The sequence below is a fragment of the Lygodium microphyllum genome, chromosome 13 (genome assembly GCF_053477565.2).
Source record: "Lygodium microphyllum isolate KBCC chromosome 13, Lygodium_microphyllum_v1.1.10, whole genome shotgun sequence".
NCBI lineage: Eukaryota > Viridiplantae > Streptophyta > Polypodiopsida > Schizaeales > Lygodiaceae > Lygodium > Lygodium microphyllum.
Genome location: NC_141147.1, coordinates 5,891,028 through 5,910,220, shown reverse-complemented (window position 1 = coordinate 5,910,220; position 19,193 = coordinate 5,891,028). Strand labels below are relative to the sequence as shown.

General features: G+C 43.5%; 1 protein-coding gene across 2 annotated transcripts in view; it reads left to right on the top strand.

Annotated features, from left to right (window-relative positions):
- The window catches only part of PSAT1 (phospholipid sterol acyl transferase 1), a 259,587-nt gene that overhangs the window by 154,698 nt on the left and 85,696 nt on the right, over nt 1-19,193 (top strand). For both annotated transcript variants that reach the window (XM_087690727.1, XM_087690728.1), the window contains exon 9: nt 5,245-5,342. In XM_087690727.1, coding sequence (XP_087546853.1) covers nt 5,245-5,342 — 98 coding nt within the window. The remainder of the gene's footprint in view (nt 1-5,244; nt 5,343-19,193) is intronic.

Genomic DNA, 19,193 nt, shown 5'->3' with positions numbered 1-19,193 from the left:
GCGATTTTACACCACACAATTGATCCATAAAAAATGCACATTGCCAAACCCTAAAAGTTACAACCAATATTTGAACCGAATTTCATGGAGCATTTGCCTAGACAAATCTCATGTCTTGCATAGTTTCCATGCAATCCCACACTACTTCTGTCACAAATAGAGGGATTTCTTATAGAAAGTATACCAGGCTTGAGATCTCAGAGGATAAAAGAGAATCTCAACATGTGGTGCTGTAATCACATGTTTTGCTGAGAAATGGGTAAAAATACAATAGCATACTTTGTTGTGAATGGAGTTATAGGCTCAATGGATTTTCAATATTGAGAGGAGGAGATTGGTTGCAGTCAAATCCACACATGCTGTCAGCTCATGTTTCATGGCTTAAAACTGCAATTTTCGCAACAAAGAAGAGAAGAATGGCTGTTTTTTACTTGGGCTGCTCCATAATGAGAGAGAAAGAGATCCCAAATAGTGAAGGTGAGCTTTCTAAATGAATAACCAATTAGTTTTTAATCTAATTTGGTTTTGATTAATGGATAATTAATGACTTGGCCATTAATCATGAGTGAGCTGCTCATTGGACGAATCTTAAGCTCAGGGTATGCTTTATAACTTAAGTGAGCTGTGTACTAGGCAAAACTTTCAAATGATCATTAAACTTAAGGTGCAAACTTCACATTGCACCTTGTTTCTTTTTCGGTGTCCTTGTACCACATAGGCTCAACACATATCCACTGCGTACATTGGGTGCCAAATCCTTCACTGTTAGTGCAATGGTCACCATGCCAAGAGCTAGGGATACTAGAATTAGAGTTAATTTTTTATTAAATCGTTAAGCCTATTTCTTATTTTGGTGAGAGCCTCCTTTATTGAAGTTAACATAATCAAACCTTTCATGATCGAGATTTTGCACACAGAAGAAAAAACATGAAATAGTTTTGTTTCATATGATTTAAGAGGGTTATATGGACTTGGCACTGGTCCTAGTTGTGATGAAGAAGATGGGTCACTAGTCATTGCCAATTCAGCATGTCCTCCTTGAGTGAAGATGTGCCAAGCCTTACCAATGGATCTAATTGATGGGCAAGGCTTCCAGAGGTGTGGTGGGAATATTTGATGTGCAAGAATTCATTGAACTCCTTTGTCATGAGCTCTACATGTGACAAAAAAGAAGAAAGTGGTGATATGTTGTCCCTCCTATTGAGGCCATAATGTCTCCTCAAGGCCTTTAGTGATGGAGATACTTGAAAGGTTAGTGTGGGTTCCCAAGAGGAAGGAGTTAGAGACATTGTGAATTGGTTATGTGTTGTTCATTTATCTTGCATAAAACAAGCTCTCTAGGATAACCGTAGGATGCTCTTATAGAAGAGCAACGGCTCTAATATCATGTGAAGCGATAGTAGGTTTTGCATTGAGACAACACAGAATGTATGAACATGACTAGAACACAAGAACTTAGACAAGAATGCAATAAACACAAAAAAGTAAAACACAAACAGAGAAGAAAGAGCTGTTGAAAGTGAATGAATCAATGTTGTAAATAAATGAGAGAATGTATAGTATGCTAAGCAGAGCAATGCTAGTAGTTAGAGAGTGAGATGATACGTATATTTGAGATGGATCCTGAGGTCTTTGTTGTAGGTTAGAATTGGGATGATGTTGAAAGTGGAAGGGCAGTAAGCTCGAAACCAAAATGCAGTAGGTTCGTGGCTGAATCTGGCAAACACAGTAGTGTGACCACCCACAGGCAGAGTTAGTTGGTCATCGGTAGTAGCTGGGGGTTGGGTGACAATTGAGCAAGGTGTGTTGATGCAGGGTGGCATGTAGTTGCTGAAAATGCACACAACATGAGAGAGAAAATGTTATCAACAGGATTGGTGATGGCAGTCAGGCTACAAATGCAGTTGTGTGAGGAGTCCAAGCAGTAGGGTGTCAGCTGGGAATAGAGCCCCAAGGGCAGGAGAGAGTGCGACAGCAATACACAAGGGCTGGGCAGCTGGTGGGAGAGGGCTGATGGTTGGAAATAGGGCTTCAACAGTTGGAGAGGGCATGGAGGATTGATGCACCCTTAAAAAAGGGATGAACTGAGTGCAGGGATATCTGCGGATCCTCGGAAAATTAGGGTTTTGACTTATGGGACATAGAAATTGGTAATTTGTGAGTTTTGGGGCTGTCTTATGGAGCTAATGAAGATTCAATGTGTAATGCATGCTTTTTACTTAACAAGATGCATGGCCATAGCATTTCTACTTTTCCAAGAGTGGACGACCTATAGAAAGACCAATGGGGGATTGGTTGGGGTTTTAGCCTATGAACAAGGTCCCACAACTCTTCTAAGTCCAACACATATGGCATAAGGTCCGATGAAGTGGTGAAATCTAACCCCTAAAATAAACCTTGTGACTAAAAGCATTTTTGGCCATAGTAGAAGGATGCAAAGGCAGGTGAGGTGTTGTCTAGGTAGGTTGTGGTGGTGGTTGGGCAGATGTTTGCCTGGTACTACATGTGGTGCCAAGATGCTTGTTGGCATGGTGACTTGTGGTGGTTGACTCTTGGAAGGTGGTGATGCTTGATGGAAGGTTGATGGTCTACTAGGCAGAGGCGTTTGAGCAAACTACCTTGAGTGATGTTTTGGGCTTGATATGCTGGGATCGATACCTTCGTGTGTAGGTATCCATGGGTGCTTGGTTTAGGGGGATACATCCCCAACATTGGTGCATTTGCACCAGCCAGTTGTAGGATAGGGTAGCAACTTATGAGATATGTTCCTAAAGGAGCTGTACTTTGGGGTTTGGTGTGGAATGGATGAAAGTAATGGTGAATGTGCAACGGAATGAATGTGAGAAATGGGTGGGATTTGTGAATACTGCATTGCACTAGAAGTAGAATCTCTAAAATTTGCAAGTGAATGAGATGGATGATGTGATCTTCTTGCTCGTGACCTACTTCTATTGACATTCTGCATAGTGATATGGGGAAAGTTATCATGAATTCATATTCCCATGGTCCTAGTTAAGAAAGGACTAGCTTAAAGTAAAATCTGCATACCTTGCACCGATTCTGGTGGGTTGATTTGCACCTTCCTCTAGGATGTGAACACGGCTAGATCTTGAGCATAAGGGCTAAACCCTTGTGTGACTCTCTCACTTGTTTGCTGCAGAAACTCTACACATTCAGCTTCAGTGATAAGTTAGTTGGATCTTAGAAGGATCCTTTGGATCTAAGGAGGGCTTTGTGTTCTTGAAAGGAGACTATTGGTACCATTCCCTTAAAGCCTCCATGAAGGCAGATATTGTGAAAGGAGAGAGTCTTCGAGGGGGACAGCTTGGTGAAGATGGCTGGGACACATCGCCTTGAGGCTTGTGTTCTTAGGTGCTCTTGAGTGCCAATTTTCCTTGTCAAGGCTTGGGTGTCAATGCAAGCACCTAGCTTTGATACCGTGTAAAGAAATGCTAGGTCGCACAAAGAGAAATGTAGAAATTATGACACTTGTGCAATATGAGGTGTAAAATGCTCAAATGAACAATGGATGAATATGACAGAAAAGGGGCCTCAACCTCTGTGCCTTGAGCATGGGGAATGAGGTGAGCTGAGAGTGGTGTTAGAGACGACAGTAACAGCTTTGAGAGTTTGTCGTACTTGTGATAGATGCCAAAGTGCAATAGCAGCAGTCCACTGGGCTGATGATATTGTTGTGGCGGCAGTGGACAGAGTGGAACACAGTCCTCAGGAGCAGCATAATATCCTGGATATCTCAAGGCAGAAAAAATGCAGATGTCAGGCTGAAAATGGCAGCTCCATGCGACAAAATTATGGTGACTGACGATGTCAGCTGGCAGCCAATCGAGAGGAGAAAATGCAGCCTGATCTACAGAAAATGCTGGTATACCAAGTCATGTTGATGGCGACCATGGGCTGGGAAGCAGCTGAATGATGGTCTCCGGCTGGTGGGGATGTCATCTAGGTAGTTGGGCAGCCATCTGAGGATGGTGACAGCTGAGATGCAGGGGGGCAGCAACTCTGGATAGGGTGTGGGTAGCATTGGAGATGATTGGTAGGTATAAGCTGAAAGTTTTTTGATGAATGATCGGGTAGGATACATGATGCCTACAACATGCTCTATCCATGGAGGAGTTTTGGGCATTTGTCGTACTGTTAAAAAATAAGGCCTTTTATTATTGGTAATCAGCATTAATTGCTTTATGGGGCTTTTTAAGGTGAAAATCTGGCATTAGTACACTGTAAATTTAAATGGTGAATGTCTTAATTTTAGGGGCTCAATAGGGCTTGCTAGTTTAATTCCAATAATGAGCTCTTTAAGATCGTCATCATGATGAATTTTTTCAGGAATGTTGACATTGGTTGTGGATCCTCCATTGGATAAAGCGGTGTTAGGAGGCCCCCTCTGTTTTAGGTCCAGTTGTGTAAATGAAATCTTTCTATCCTCGAGAATGTCCTGACAAGAGAGCTTGCAAGTATACCAAACTTTACCATGAACAAAGTATATTGTGCCGCAGTGTGGAAAATGGATTCTCCCATCCTGCTTTCTTTCCCCCTTTGATGTATGGATAAATCTGTCCCCTCTATGCTTTAGAGCACCAACAATGTTAAAGGTCTCACCAACTATCTAATGATTGACACACGGTCAAGCCTGGTCCAAAATTGTATTTTGTCCCATTTGTGATTTGCATCATAAATAATCAGCAGTCTAACAAGTGCATGATCTACTCACACAGAGAGCTATAGGGCCCTCCCTAAGTATAGAATGCCCCAACCTTGAATTGCATAAAGCTAATGCTCTCCTACACAAATGTAAACACCCACATGAAGGTGTGTAGTGCCAACTGCTGGAAACAAATAAAACATTGGCCCAACAAGAAGTTCTAATTGTAGTGGGATATCCTCTTTGCTAAGAGTGTGATTCTTTTGGATTGTAAGAAAACCTCATTTTTGTATGCTTTACCTTGTCCTTCATGGTGGGGTTCTAACCCCTTTTGAAGCTTTCCAACACTAAAATATAAAATTTTGAAAAAAGAAGGGTATGTGTTTCCTGTATTTTGAACTTAAAAAAGAGTGTACAGGTGTGTCTGCATGGGATAATTTGAACTTCTTGTGCCTTTTTATGCAACTTACAAAGAAATCCTTACAGCCTATGTGCCAAAGTAGAATGATAGAAATTTATTTATCAAGACTCAAGAGTTCTGTTTTTTGCTTTGACTTCAGTCCTTACATGTCATGTAACAGGTTGGCTATGTATATGCATTGAGTGGCAAACCTTACCCAGATAATTGGATTTTAATGGATGTCATCTATGAAATTGAAGGTGGTTCTTTACAATCAAGGTAATCTTGTATAATGCTTCAAGGTTGTGTTGTGTAAGTTAGCAATATCTGCCATAAAAATTCTCCCTACAGGCAGAAAGAGACGTATTATTATATATTGAAAGTATTAAGTAAATAATTCCACATCCATTGCTGGTTAAAGTAGGAACAGGTTTATGTTGGACAGATTTTTAAGAAAACATCATTTCTCAAGGGTGTGAGTGGATCACAAAAATGTGAAACCCTTTTCTATTATCAAGATAATGCAAATGGGTTGGTCAGAAATGGCAAAGTTTATAGAGACATGGCGGTAGTTATGAAACATACTGCGAATGAAGGTAGAGGCAGCAGCACTTGCAACCCTCTGTCCCATTGGCACAATTGGGTTACCCAGAATGCTTTCATCTTTAATTATGCCTCTGGGGTTGAAAGTCATCTTGCTAGGCTGAAAGGCCTTCTTCATTGGCAGTTGGATCTTGTTCAGCAGTCTAGTTTTTTAATGACATGGTAAAGTGATTGCTCCTTGGGGTTGCAATATCCATATTGTAATCTTATTGATGTAGATCCTCCCTCGACATCTAATGTGCATAGTAATGGGAACAATTGTTTTGCTGTTCTGGCTGATTTTTTCGATGAGGATATTCTTGCTACCTTGGAAACTAAGGCTAAAGGAAGGTGGTTTCAGCCTCAAACATGATTTGCTTACTGTTCTTCATGAAGTTGGCTACATGGAATGCCTGTGGTATTTGCTTACATAGCAAAGAATATGCTATGTGGTGAATTCTGCATTCTAATGGTTGGGATGTTGTGTGTGCTACGGAGCATAAGAGTCACAAAGAAGCAGGAAGAATCGTGCACTGTCATGGCTTCAAGCTCTTTTACACTAGTGTTCCTACTAGAACTCATTCTGGTATGCTGTTAATTGTTCATTGAGAAGTTTGAACCTATGTTGATTAAGAGAGATGTGCCGCCTGGGACTTATCATGGGGGACTTCAACATGTGTGTGGATCCATCTCAATCCAGCTCTAGACATGGCTTTGATGGATGGGCCTGAATGCTAAGATTGAAATGCTTTTGCATCGATGTTGTTGAAACAAGACCTATGGTCTTGGTTATCTCTGCTTGACCATGGTCATGCCTTTTATTCAGATCACTTGGAAACTTGGAGCCATTTGGATGGCATGTATGTCATGCATGATGATTCTCTTTTGCCTGAGGTTTTCGAAATTTAGGCTTTGCAATACTTTGTGCTTTCTGATCATTTCCCTTTGGTGTTTGAGATGTTTAAGCATCCTCTTCATCATTCTCGACATTTTTTGAACAAGTCACCATTGCATTTTAATTCTTATTTCCTGCAACATTGGATGGTTATATGAGACAATTATTGCATTAGTTCACATGGATCTCCTATCTAAATGGGCTGTCCCTGTGGATCTATTGGTATCTAATGTGCAAACAGTGGCTAGGCAAAATGGTACACATCATGCTACTTATCACCGAGAAAAACGGAAGGGGCATAGCTGAACTATTAGTTGCGGACATAACATAAGATGAGGTTATGGAAGTTTTGTTGCACTTGCCTTAAGGACAAGAGTGTTGGGCGGGATGATCTTACTAAGAAGTCCTTTGAGACATGCAATTCAGTTGGCTGTGCCTTTAACTACCCTACGTCAGTAAGCTTGGATGATAGGAAAGATATCAACATCTTGGAAGGAGGGTGTCATTAAAGTGATTTCCTTGCCAATCCAATGCTAGTAAGTCTCATAAGTCTCGTGTTATGCAACATATGAGAGCTGATTTATGGGTATTAGTGTGCAAACTTGAAACTAGATCAATAATTCCCGTTTGTCCATGGCTTTGCAAGTTATTTCTGTGTCTGCCTTCCAAAAATACCATTTGTTGAGTATGTTGACTAATGGTTGTTGCAAAGGGAGAGAGAAGCTGTCCATGTTATTGTTTATGAACGGGCAACTTTGTCAAAAAAGAATGACTTGCAAGAGCAAAGAACAAAGGACTCGATGGACACCCTTGTCTAACATATCTAGAAAGTGCGAATGGCTTCGTAACACCTCCATTGAGCATCACTCGTGCAGAAGAGATGTGACTGAGTGTAGAGTGAATTTGGGATTCTCAATCCAAAGGTGAAGGGACTTAGGATTATATTCCATGGCATAATATAGACCATGGTTGCAACCTTGGAGTGTGTAGCTTGGGTTAGAGGTAGAGGTCCAATAGGTGGCTATGAGGATGTTTAGGGGAGAGTCAAATGATACCCTTGTCTAATAGATTTTGAAAGTGAGAATGACTTTGTACCACCTCCATTGAGCATTCCTTGTGCGAATGAACCCAATTCAGTGTAGAATAGATTTGAGATTCTGGGTCCGAAATCCATCTTTTGCATGAATGGGGCTATAAAAGACGAGTCCTAATGATCAAAAGCTTTCTCCAAGTTGAGTGAAGCCATCACTATCCCTTGATTTGTGTATTGTGCATAATCCATTTCTATTTGTACCTTGGGAATATTATGTAAAGTATCTTGCCCTTTAAGAAACCCATATTGGTTAGGGTGCACAGTGTTTGGGAGGTGTTTATGCAATCTAGTAGACGACACCTTGGCAAAAAATCTTATACATAAATAGGCCATCAAGGAAGGTGAGGGCACATTAGGTAGGAATTTGAAAACTTCGTTTTATGATTTATTCAAGAAACAAGGTTCCATATGTCTAGTTGCATTCTTGGAAGCCAATGTTAATGAAGCATTCACGACCCTCTCAAAGGCATGTAGTTGGGGCCCAAGGAAGTCCAATATATAGATAATCAATGCTATGTGGATCTGTTTGCAACCACACAACATTTTCCCTTGCAAAAGGAGCATGTATCTTGCAACAAAGCTTATGTGTTTGGCAATGATTGTGGTGCAAACCCATGGTCAAGCTATGAGCTTAACTTGTTGAAAGGTTTACAACTGAAATTGTTAGCAAGAGTTGCCGTATAAAGATGTAGAAAGCAAGAGATGCTTGTTTGGATTGTCAATTAAAAGTAAATGTACTAGTACTAATAGTTGGTTTGCTTGCACCAATCTTTGTGCTCAAGGCATAGCATGGTGGATTGGATATTCTCTAGCCACTTTGTGCACATTATCTACAAGCAGATCATAGGAAGCAACTCCAATACTAGGGAGAGTGAGTAGAAAGTGACTTGGAAGTTGCCTCACATAAGCATCATAGACATCATGTTCAAGAAATGAAGAGTTAAAACACAATGGTAGCTTGCTCAAATGACGTTGAAAGAGGTACACATGCTATTTGAGCATTCGAAATTCCAGAGGAAAATGATAAGAAAGGATATAGAAATGCTCAACCACAGTCTCCAATACCTTTGATAAGAAGGAGTGGCACTTTTTACTCTCGGTATGAGAGGTTTTTTCCCCAGACTTAGTCTTATTTCGTATGTGCCTATGCCACACACTTCTGGGCACTTATGATGTTCGGGTGTGAACACCCTCTACAACGCTAAGGTTTAAGGGTTGTACTTTGTACTTTCAAATTACTCTTTTAGTCTATTGCATTGGGTGTCATGCTTCACTCTCACACTGTCTAGTGCACTCTGAGCTGAGTTTCGATCCTCTCTCCATCTTACATTTGGTATGAGAGAGCTCAGGCTCTGTTCAGCTAAGCTTTGTTGAGCCTCCGGGAGTTTCTGCTCAGGTTCAGCTCTGCTCTCAGCACCTGCAGTGTGCCGTCTTGTGGTGCTGTTCTGCAGCCTCCCAGCCAGCACTGGTCAACAAGGGAGCTCGTCTGCCAGGTTGTCCTGCACCCGCCAGGCCACTACCCAATTCGTTCGCCCAAATTGCTTGCTCCACCAGCATCAGCCAGCGCCACGAGCAGCGCTGCCTACAGCGCCCTTGCGCCAGCCTGGGAGCCCACCCGTCAGCCTGTCTGTACCTGGCGGCGCTGCCCTTGTGGCCATGCTTGCCCCCTGGCCTTATCCCTATGCTCTGCCAACTGTGATGCCCCTGCAGCTTCCTGCCTTGTGCCACGCCGCCAGCTGCCTCCAGCACCGCCTGCGCCTGAGGAAGCTCCCGCCAGGTCTCTGACATGCAGTCCGCCACCCTTCTGACCCTGAGCGTGTGCCTGTACCTGTGCTCGCTTGTACTCAGCTACCCGCCAGCTCGCCTAGAAGCACCGTCGGCACCTGTGTGGCCACCAGCTTGTGTGGTCGACTAATTCCAGAGGTATTAAAAAGAAAAAACCTTTTTTACTCTATATTCATCTCTGGAAAATTTGATCTCCTTTGGTGGCGGATGATCCTTGTACTCTTGATCACTCTTCACTCCAGGGGGGTTTGTTGGGTTTTCTCACTTACGCCTACGCTCACATAGGAGTGTCGGTTATCAGTAGGACACTCGGGCACTGTTTACTCTCGGTACGAGAGGTTTTTTTCCCCAGACTTATTGTCTTATTTTGTATGTGCTTATGTCACACACTTACGAGCACTTATCGTGTTCGGGTGTGAATACCCCCTACAACCCCAAGGTTTAAGGGTTGTACTTTGTACTTTCAGAATACTCTTTCAGTCTATTGCATTGGGTGTCGTGCTTCACTCTCACACTATCTACTGCACTCTGAGCTGAGCTTGGATCCTCTCTCCAACTCACAATCATGTAGAGCATACATGAGATCTAGCCTACTCTAAGTATTTAATTGTTGGACAACGCGGAAGGTATAGCTGCATTGCGAAGACCACAACCAAGGCAATAGCTCTTGTTAAAGGACTAATGATGGAAGAGCATTCCAATCATTGCCTTCACGTGTGTCCATAAGACCATGTCTAGATGTAGACTAAGAATGAGCCACATACATGTTAAAGTCACCTATCAATAAACTAGGCATGCCAATTCAAAGGCATGTCGGTACCAGAAAGCCATATAATTTCACCACGCATTGAGAAGTTGGCCGTACACCAAGATTCAAGGCTCTGCTGGGAGAGACATTGACCATTGAATGTGTACAAAGTTCCTCGAATCTTATAGGATAGCTACTAGTATTTGAATCATGAACGTAGAGACACCGTAGGGACACTAGAGCACTCGATTATGTTTATAGGATGCATTGTAGAAGAGGTGCTTGGCATAGAACATAAGAATAAACCCTATTTTAAAAGCCAAGTTTCTACCTTGAGGTAGAGACACCAACCTCTCGACCATTAGAGTGTCAACCTACCTTCTCCTTCTTTAGCACAATTATAATGTGAGATGCCATTGATAGACTTTACAATGGTGAAGCAAACACCACGATGGAGTGATCGTAGGGCACTTTTCATAGGTGGGGAACATGTTGCTACTACTTCTAGCTCACTAGTTCAAGAGAGCCCTTTGTGAAGGGTTTCCTACCATACTTAGAGATCGCACATAGAGATCAAAATCAAGTTATCACTATAGATATTGTGAAGATTGATACACATTGTACATTGCTATATCCCCTAGAGCCCCTTGGTATGAAGATGGCAGAATGTTAGTGTCATTTCCTACATGTGTCAGCAGAGGGATTCATTATCAGGCTAGCGTACATGGACGTCCACCTCTCTGCTGAGCTCAAACACGCTTTTCAGCTGATTAGCATCCTTGAACAGCCCCAAAACACACTGAATTAATGAAAAACCCTAAAAGGGAGAGTGGTCCAAGAGAGTTTCAGTGGTCCCCAAAAACCCTAATTCTTTGGGGCACCCTTTAACATCTATAATTAGAGAGGCTGCCCCCATTCAGGCTAGCCCCTTCTGTGCAGGTGTCTCACCCTTGAGTGCAGATTTCAGCCATCAGTCCACACATACGTGGCTGTCCAATCCCAACGACTGCTGCTGCCACACCTTCCCTCTGCTGCATTTGCACCTCCAATGTGTAGGCAATATCATAAGTCGACCTTCTGTTTGCTGCATTTGGACCTCTTCATGACTAGCAGCAGTTAGCGACTGCATCTACAGCTTGTGTTTGGTGTCTTCTCTCTAGGCGACGGCTTCCTCCATCACGTAACAACTCATTAGGCGAGAGTTGCCAGCCCTCTTCCACACATGTCCTGCGTTTGCTACATCCTCTCCATCCTACACTCCGACCACTAGTGGTCACGAACTTGGGTTTTGTCTCCGGTGGACGTCACTCTCCAGAACTTTGCCCTCCCCTTGAGTATCTGTACACTCTTATTCAGAGCAGAGGGGGTTGGTTGCCTCTTCTTCAAGAGGGAAAACCAATAATGGCAAGAACTCGCAAGATGCGAAGGCAAGCCAATCCAAGGGTGACACCTCTTCTTTAGACGGAACCAAAGAATCAAGACCTATCTGGCAGCAACTCCCTAAGAAAAATACGTTTTGCACACACTGCTAGAGATTCAGCCATGTGGATGAGGATTGTCCTGTGAGATGGAAGGATCGAGGTGCAGCTAGGATTCAGTAGACAGTGAGAGAGTGAGAGACAGAGTTGAAGCACGACACCCAAGAGAATAGACTGAATGAGTGTAACCAAAAAGTACAAAGTACAACCCTTAAACCTTAGGGTGGTAGGGGGTGTTCACACCCGACACACACTAAGTGCCCAATGTGTGTAACATAAGCACATAAGTACATACGACAATAAGACCATAAGTCTAGGGGAAAAAACCTCTCCTACCGAGAGTAAAAAGTGCCCTAGTGTCCTACTGATCACCGATACTCCCATATGAGCGTACGCGCAAGTGAGGCGTGTGTGAGTCAAATACCCAACAAACCCCCCTGGAGTGAAGAGTGATCAAGAGTACAAGGATCATCCGCCACCAAAGGATATCAAATTTAAAGCATCGCGAAATGCTTCAAATTTGTCACGAGGAAGAGCTTTGGTGAAGATGTCTGCCACATTATTGGTGGTAGGACAATAGACAAGGCTGATATCACCTGCATGTAGCCTCTCTCTGACAAAGTGATAATGGATCTCAATGTGTTTCGTGCAAGCATGAAACACTGGGTTCCGTGCCACTGCAATGGCACTCTGACTGTCAGTGAACAAAGGAGTAGGCTCCGTAACAGATACATGCAAATCAGCTAGCAAGCATCTAAGCCATACGCATTCAACTATGGTAGTGAAAGCTGCCTTGTATTCAGCTTCACATGACAATGTGGCAACTGTGGATTGTTTCTTGTTAAGCCAAGAAATGCAAGAAGAGCCAAGAAAGAAACAATTGCCACTAGTGGAGTGACGTGTATCATAATCACCAGCCCAATCAGAATCACTGTAAGCATGTAATTGGAGTGGTCCCCCCTTGGCATAAAGCAACCCAAGAGAACGAGTACCCTGCAAGTAGCGAAAAACATGCTTGATAGCTTGCCAATGTGACATACGTGGCTGATGCATATACCTGCTCAAAGCTGAAACTGTAAACTATATGTTCGGCCTAGTATTGCAGAGATAGATAAGACATCGAACTGCAGGAGCATATGTATGTATATCAAACAAATCACTGTCATCATGTAATGACAGTTTCAGTCCAGGTTCCCTGGGAGTACAAACTGGCTTGTAATCTTGTAAGCCAAACTTCTCAAGAAGCTGCCCGATATACCTTGACTGTGATAGCCCAATACCTCGAGCATTATGTATGAACTGGATGCCCAAGTAGTAATGCAAAACTCCTAAGTCAGACATGTCAAAAGTTTGCTGCAAATTTTGTTTGAATGCTGAAATCTGATCAGCATGTGTTCCAGTGAGCAAAAGGTCATCAACATAAAGACATATAATCAGCATAGATCCCCCTTCTTTACATACGTAAAGGGTAGACTCAGATGAGCTGTTTAGAAACCCCTGACCAAGCAAGAAAGCATCTATTTTTGCATACCAAGCTCTAGGAGCTTGTTTCAAACCATATAGTGCCTTTTTGAGCTTGCATACCAAATGTTTTGAGCCTTCAACTGCAAAACCAATGGGCTGCTGTACATAAACTTCCTCCTGAAGTTCCCCATGTAAAAATGCAGTCTTGATATCGAGCTGATGCACTGTCCAACCATAATGTGCAGCCAAAGCAATCATAGACCTGATGGTCGTCATACGGGAAGTAGGAGCAAATGTCTCCTCATAATCAATGCCCTTTTTTTGTGCGTAGCCTTAGCTACAAGCCGTGCCTTGTATTTATCAATGGATCCATCTGCTTTTCTTTTCAGTTTGTAGACCCATTTCGTTCCAATGGCTTTCTTTCCAAATGGCAAGGACACCAAATCCCAAGTTTGATTCTTAGTAATAGAATCTAATTTAGCTTGCATAGCTGCCATCCAATGCACACTGTGTTGTGCATCCTCATAACATTCAGGCTCTTCATTATCAAAAGTACTTGCTGCCATAATAAACTCCATGGTATGTGCTGAATCATGCAAACGAGTTTGCCTTCTAGTACGACCAGCCATGGGTGCATCCAAAGGACTCTCTTGCATAGTCTACAAATACCATCTACGTAACTGTCTAGCATCCTGACTGTGTGCAAGCTCTTGCTGAATTTCAGTTTCAGCATGATGCTGAATATTTCGATCAGCCAATGGCTGAATTTCTGCACTTTCCATAGGAGCAGCTGGCTGAACATTAGGTTCATTTTTTGAACCTCTAGCTGAATCACCAAAAGTAATGGGCAGCAGCCCTTCAAAAACATCACGGGCAGCCTGATATGTGTCCAAACCAGCCAAGGATAATTCTGATTTTTCATCAAAAACAACATCCCTACTGACAAAAACCTTCTTTGTAACGGGATCATAGAGTCTGTAGCCTTTGTTCTCATTGCTATATCCCATAAAAATGCACTTAACAGCCTTGTTGTCCAACTTTTTTCTAAGTACCTGTGGAATATGGGCATAGGCAAGACACCCAAAGGTACGAAAGTGACCAACAGAAGGTTTACGGCTGTTCCAAGCCTCAAAAGGTGTGATGGTCTTCAAGGCTTTGGTAGGGCATCTGTTCAAAATATGGCAAGCACACATGACTGCTTCCATCCAAAAACTATGAGGCAAGCTCTTTGCCTTCACCATACATCTGGCCATCTCTATGAGTGACCGATTCTTCCTCTCTACTACCCCATTCTGCTGTGGAGTATAGGCTGTAGTATACTGATGGACTATGCCCTTCTGCTGCAAAAAAGAATTCAGCATAGAGGACATGTATTCCCCCCCTCGGTCCGAACGGAGAGTCTTAATCTTGCATCCAGATTGATTTTCAACAAGTGCACTGAAAGCCAAAAATGCATCATACACTTCTGACTTCTTTTTCAAACACTAGACCCAGCAGAAACGTGTAAAGTCATCAATGAATGTCACAAAATAATAACAACCGCCCAATGACATGGTTTGCATAGGCCCACAAACATCTGAATGCACCAACTGCAACTTGGTTGTTGCTCTGAAAGCAACATCACGAGGAAATGAGAACCGATGCATTTTTCCCAAAATGCATCCCTCACATAAGTGCTCAGGAGGTCTCTCCAAGAGAGGTAAGCCATCCATCATCTGAGTACGCTGCAAAAGCATCAAGCTGCCAAAGTTTACATGCCCTAAACGAGCATGCCATAACTCCGCCTGTATCATAGCAGGAGTAAGAGTGGATGTCAAGTATGCCGACTGATCTACTGAAAGAGCATCCAACTCATATAAACCATGACACAAAGATCCTGTCAAGACCAAAGTCATGCGTTCTTTCTCTCTAACCATGCAACGGTCATCATCAAAGGTGACCTGCAAACCACAACGTGCCAAAGAAGAAATAGAAAACAAATTCTTCTTGATTCCAGGCACAAACAAAGCATCCTGCAGGTGGAGAATAGAGCCATCAATGGCTGTGAGCTGAATCTCCCCAATAACACGAACAGGGTATGATGCATTATTGGCACACTATACCGATTTTCCAACGGGAGGTGCACTAACTGAAGCAAACAAATCTCTGCGAGATGTAATATGTCTAGAAGCACCACTGTCAAAGAACCAAGTGTCAGCATCCTCTGTAGAGCTAAGTGCTCTATCGGCCCAAGAGATGTCATAACTGCAAGTGTAAAAACAATAGTCCCTGTCCACAACAAAGGACGCGGACTCACTAGCAGTGGAAGGAGTAGTAGAAACAGACATTCTTGACTCCTCCTTCTCTTTGGCAATGCGCTTCCTATGCCTTTCTGTCTTGCCACAAAAGCTTGCTTAGAGACTATAGCATCCACACCACTATTTTTCCGTGTTTGCTCCTCCTCTAGAAACAAACTAACCAGCTGAATAAAAGTGAGTGGGTGCTCAGCAATCCTCATGGTGAGGTTCAATGCAGTATGAAAAGACAAGTACGAAGGAGGTAAGGAATTCAAGGTGGTGGATGCATCCGAAAAATACTCATCTACATTCATGAGCTGCTCCCTCAAGTCCTGAATCTTATTTAAGTGATCCTGCATAGAATCCCCCTCATGTATCTTCAGAGTTTCCAACTCTTTCTTCAAGAAAGAGATCCGAGTCTCATTCTTTCTTGCAAACATATGCTCCAAAGTCAACCATGCATCTCCTGAAGAAGATGCCGAACGGATATGAGGTATGATGGACCGCTGAATTGCCAGAGCAATCAGCGACAAGGCCTGTGCATTACGTGTATCCCAAGCTTTTTGAGCTGCAGATCTTGGAGGAAGTGGCTGAGGTGGAGCGGGCTGAGGTCCCCGTTGTCCACGTGCACCATGGGGAGGAGTAACGGGAGCTACAACTCCCAGTCGAGTTTCCTCTCCACTGACATAATCCCATAAATTCTTGGCCACTAATACGTTCTTCATCATGAATGACCAAAGCGAATAGTTGTTTCCGTCCAATCTGTCTTCCTTGGATACATACGTAAAGACATCACCTCCCTGATTTGCCATGATGAAAAATTTCCAAAGACAAAATGAGCAATGTCAAAGCAGTATGGACTGGAAATCTGCAAATTTCCAAAAATTGCAGCAAACACGCTTTTGCAATTAATGTGCAAGGGCGTACTCTATCAAAAAACTGTCTTTTAATGCACGCTTCCCAAGGTGCAAACAGTGCACTACAACACTGTTATATCAAAATCCCCAAAATTTTTGCCAGAATTTCTGTCAAAATAGTCTTTTTGTGACTGTACCAGCAGTTCATATGCAACTGTCCTCAAAATACACAAAAGCCCCAAAATTTCTGATGATCCAGTCCAGAAATTTGCATCAAATTTATCCCACACCTGTGCTGTGCCTGCCGCGTATGAACCTCCGCTTCCAGAGCTTTGTTCTGGGCTAAAATTAAAAAATTTTGTTAAAAAAAAAAAACACATCTGACGTGGTCAGGGTGGACGCTGGTCAAACGACAATTGCTGTGACGAGGATTGCAGGCGGACGAGCAGAGTGGCAGGTCGCTGGTCAGACGGGCAGGCGGGCTGGACAGTCGCGAGCAGAGTGGCAGGTTGCTGGTCGTCGGGCGGGCTGGACAGTCGACGTAGGCAGCGTCGTGGCTGACATGGACTGCGGGGCAGACGGGCAGCCGTTTGGGCGCTGACCAATAGCGCGTTGGCAGACGTCAGCGCCTGTAGCTGACGTGACGAGACTGGCTAGGCAGACGAGACTGACGTGGCTGGGCAGACGTGACTGATGAGACTGACGTGGCTGGGCAGACGTTGCTCTGGAGACAGGTTGCGTGCCCTAAGTTAGCTGGAGACGTCTCCTCTGTAAGCTGGAGGCAGGAAGCGACGTCTGACGAACAACACTAGCGTGCTGAAGACTGATTACTTGGAGCAGACGCTGAGTAGAGGTGGCTTGGGTGCGGTCAGGACTGCACGCTACAGGCAGGAGCTGAGCTCTGATACCAAATGTGAAATGGAAGGATCGAGGTGCAGCCGGGATTCAGTAGACAGTGTGAGAGAGTGAGAGACAGAGTTGAAGCACGACACCCAAGAGAATAGATGGAATGAGTGTAACCAGAAAGTACAAAGTACAACCCTTAAACCTTAGGGTTGTAGGGGGTGTTCACACCCGACACAGACTAAGTGCCCAAATGTGTGTAACATAAGCACATAAGTACATACGACAATAAGACCATAAGTCTAGGGGAAAAAACCTCTCCGACCGAGAGTAAAAAGTGCCCCAGTGTCCTATTGATCACCGACACTCCCATATGAGCGTAGGCGCAAGTGAGACGTGCGTGGGTCAAATACCCAACAAACCCCCCTGGAGTGAAGAGTGATCAAGAGTAAAAGGATCATCCGCCACCAAAGGATATCAAATTTAAAGCATCGCGAAATGCTTCAAATTTGTCACGAGGAAGAGCTTTGGTGAAGATGTCTGCCACATTACTGGTGGTAGGACAATAGACAAGGCTGATATCACCTGCATGTAGCCTCTCTCTGACAAAGTGATAATGGATCTCAATGTGTTTCGTGCGAGCATGAAACACTGGGTTCCGTGCCACTGCAATGGCACTCGGACTGTCAGTGAACAAAGGAGTAGGCTCCGTAACAGATACATCCAAATCAACTAGCAAGCGTCTAAGCCATACGCATTCAACTGTGGTAGTGAAAGCTGCCTTGTATTCAGCTTCACATGACGATGTGGCAACAGTGGATTGTTTCTTGCTAAGCCAAGAAATGCAAGAAGAGCCAAGAAAGAAACAATTGCCACTAGTGGAGTGACGTGTATCATAATCACCAGCCCAATCAGAATCACTGTAAGCATGTAACTGCAGTGGTCCTTGGGATAAGTAAAAATCATGTAAGCCTTGGGATAAGTAGAAATCAAAGTGGTTGGTCTAACCTTCAGCTCAGTTTTGGGCCTAAGAGCGGGTGTTGGGCGAAAACACGCTTTTCAGCCGATTAGAATTCTTAAACCGCCCCAAAACACACTTAATTAATGAAAAACCCCAAAAAGGAGAGTGGTCCACCAAAAACCCTAATTCTTTTGGCACCCTTCAACATCTATAAATAGATAGGCTGCCCCCATTTAGTCTAAACCCTTTTGTGTAGGTTTCTCACCCGTGAGTGCAGATTTAAGCCATCAATCTACACATATGTGGCTGTCCAGTCCCAGTGATTGTTGCCACGCGTTCCCTCTGTGGAGTTTGCACCTCCAATGTGTAGGTGATAGGTGACAGCCCATCTCCGTCATCAGTCGACCTTCTATTGGTGCATTTGGACAACTTCATCACATGGCGGCAGCTGGTAATTGTATCTATAGCTTGCGTTTGGTGTCTTCTCTCCAAGTGACAGCTTCCTCCATTAGGCGACAACTCCTCCTCATGAAGCGACAGCTGCTAGCCCTCTTCCACACTTGCCTAGCAGCTTGTGTTTGTTGGTGCTCCAGGTCCTTCTTCGGACACCTACGTTTGCTGCATCCTCTCCATCCTACACTTTGATTGGTTACAGACTTGGGATCCGTCTCTAGTGGACATCACTCTCCAACACTTTGCTTTGCCCTTGAGTATGTGTACTCTTACATTCATTTACAGTATTCATTCACTTCAGAGTTGTGTTCTTCTCTCCTTTCTTCTCTTTGTGTTTGAGTTTTTGAGTTTGAGTTTTGAGTTTTTTGTTAGGGGTTGAGTTTTGCTTTCTATGTTTGTGTTTTTGTCGTACACTGTGTTTTCTCAGTACAATTTCGAGCAGTTTCCTTGACATTTTCCTATGGGATGTGCAATGCTATTGGATAGATACGGACATCATCACATTGGCTTAGGATTGAGACAAGGTGGTATACTGTTTGAGGATGCAGGTATCTAGCAGTTGTGCCACCAAGAGGTTGAGCTTGATTAGCAATTTTGTTTGTAGATGTATTGTATATTATGAGCTTAGAGGGAGGTTTTATTGCCTTTTGTAGGAGGGTTTTGGGCCTCTCCATAGGGTGATGGAGTACGATGAC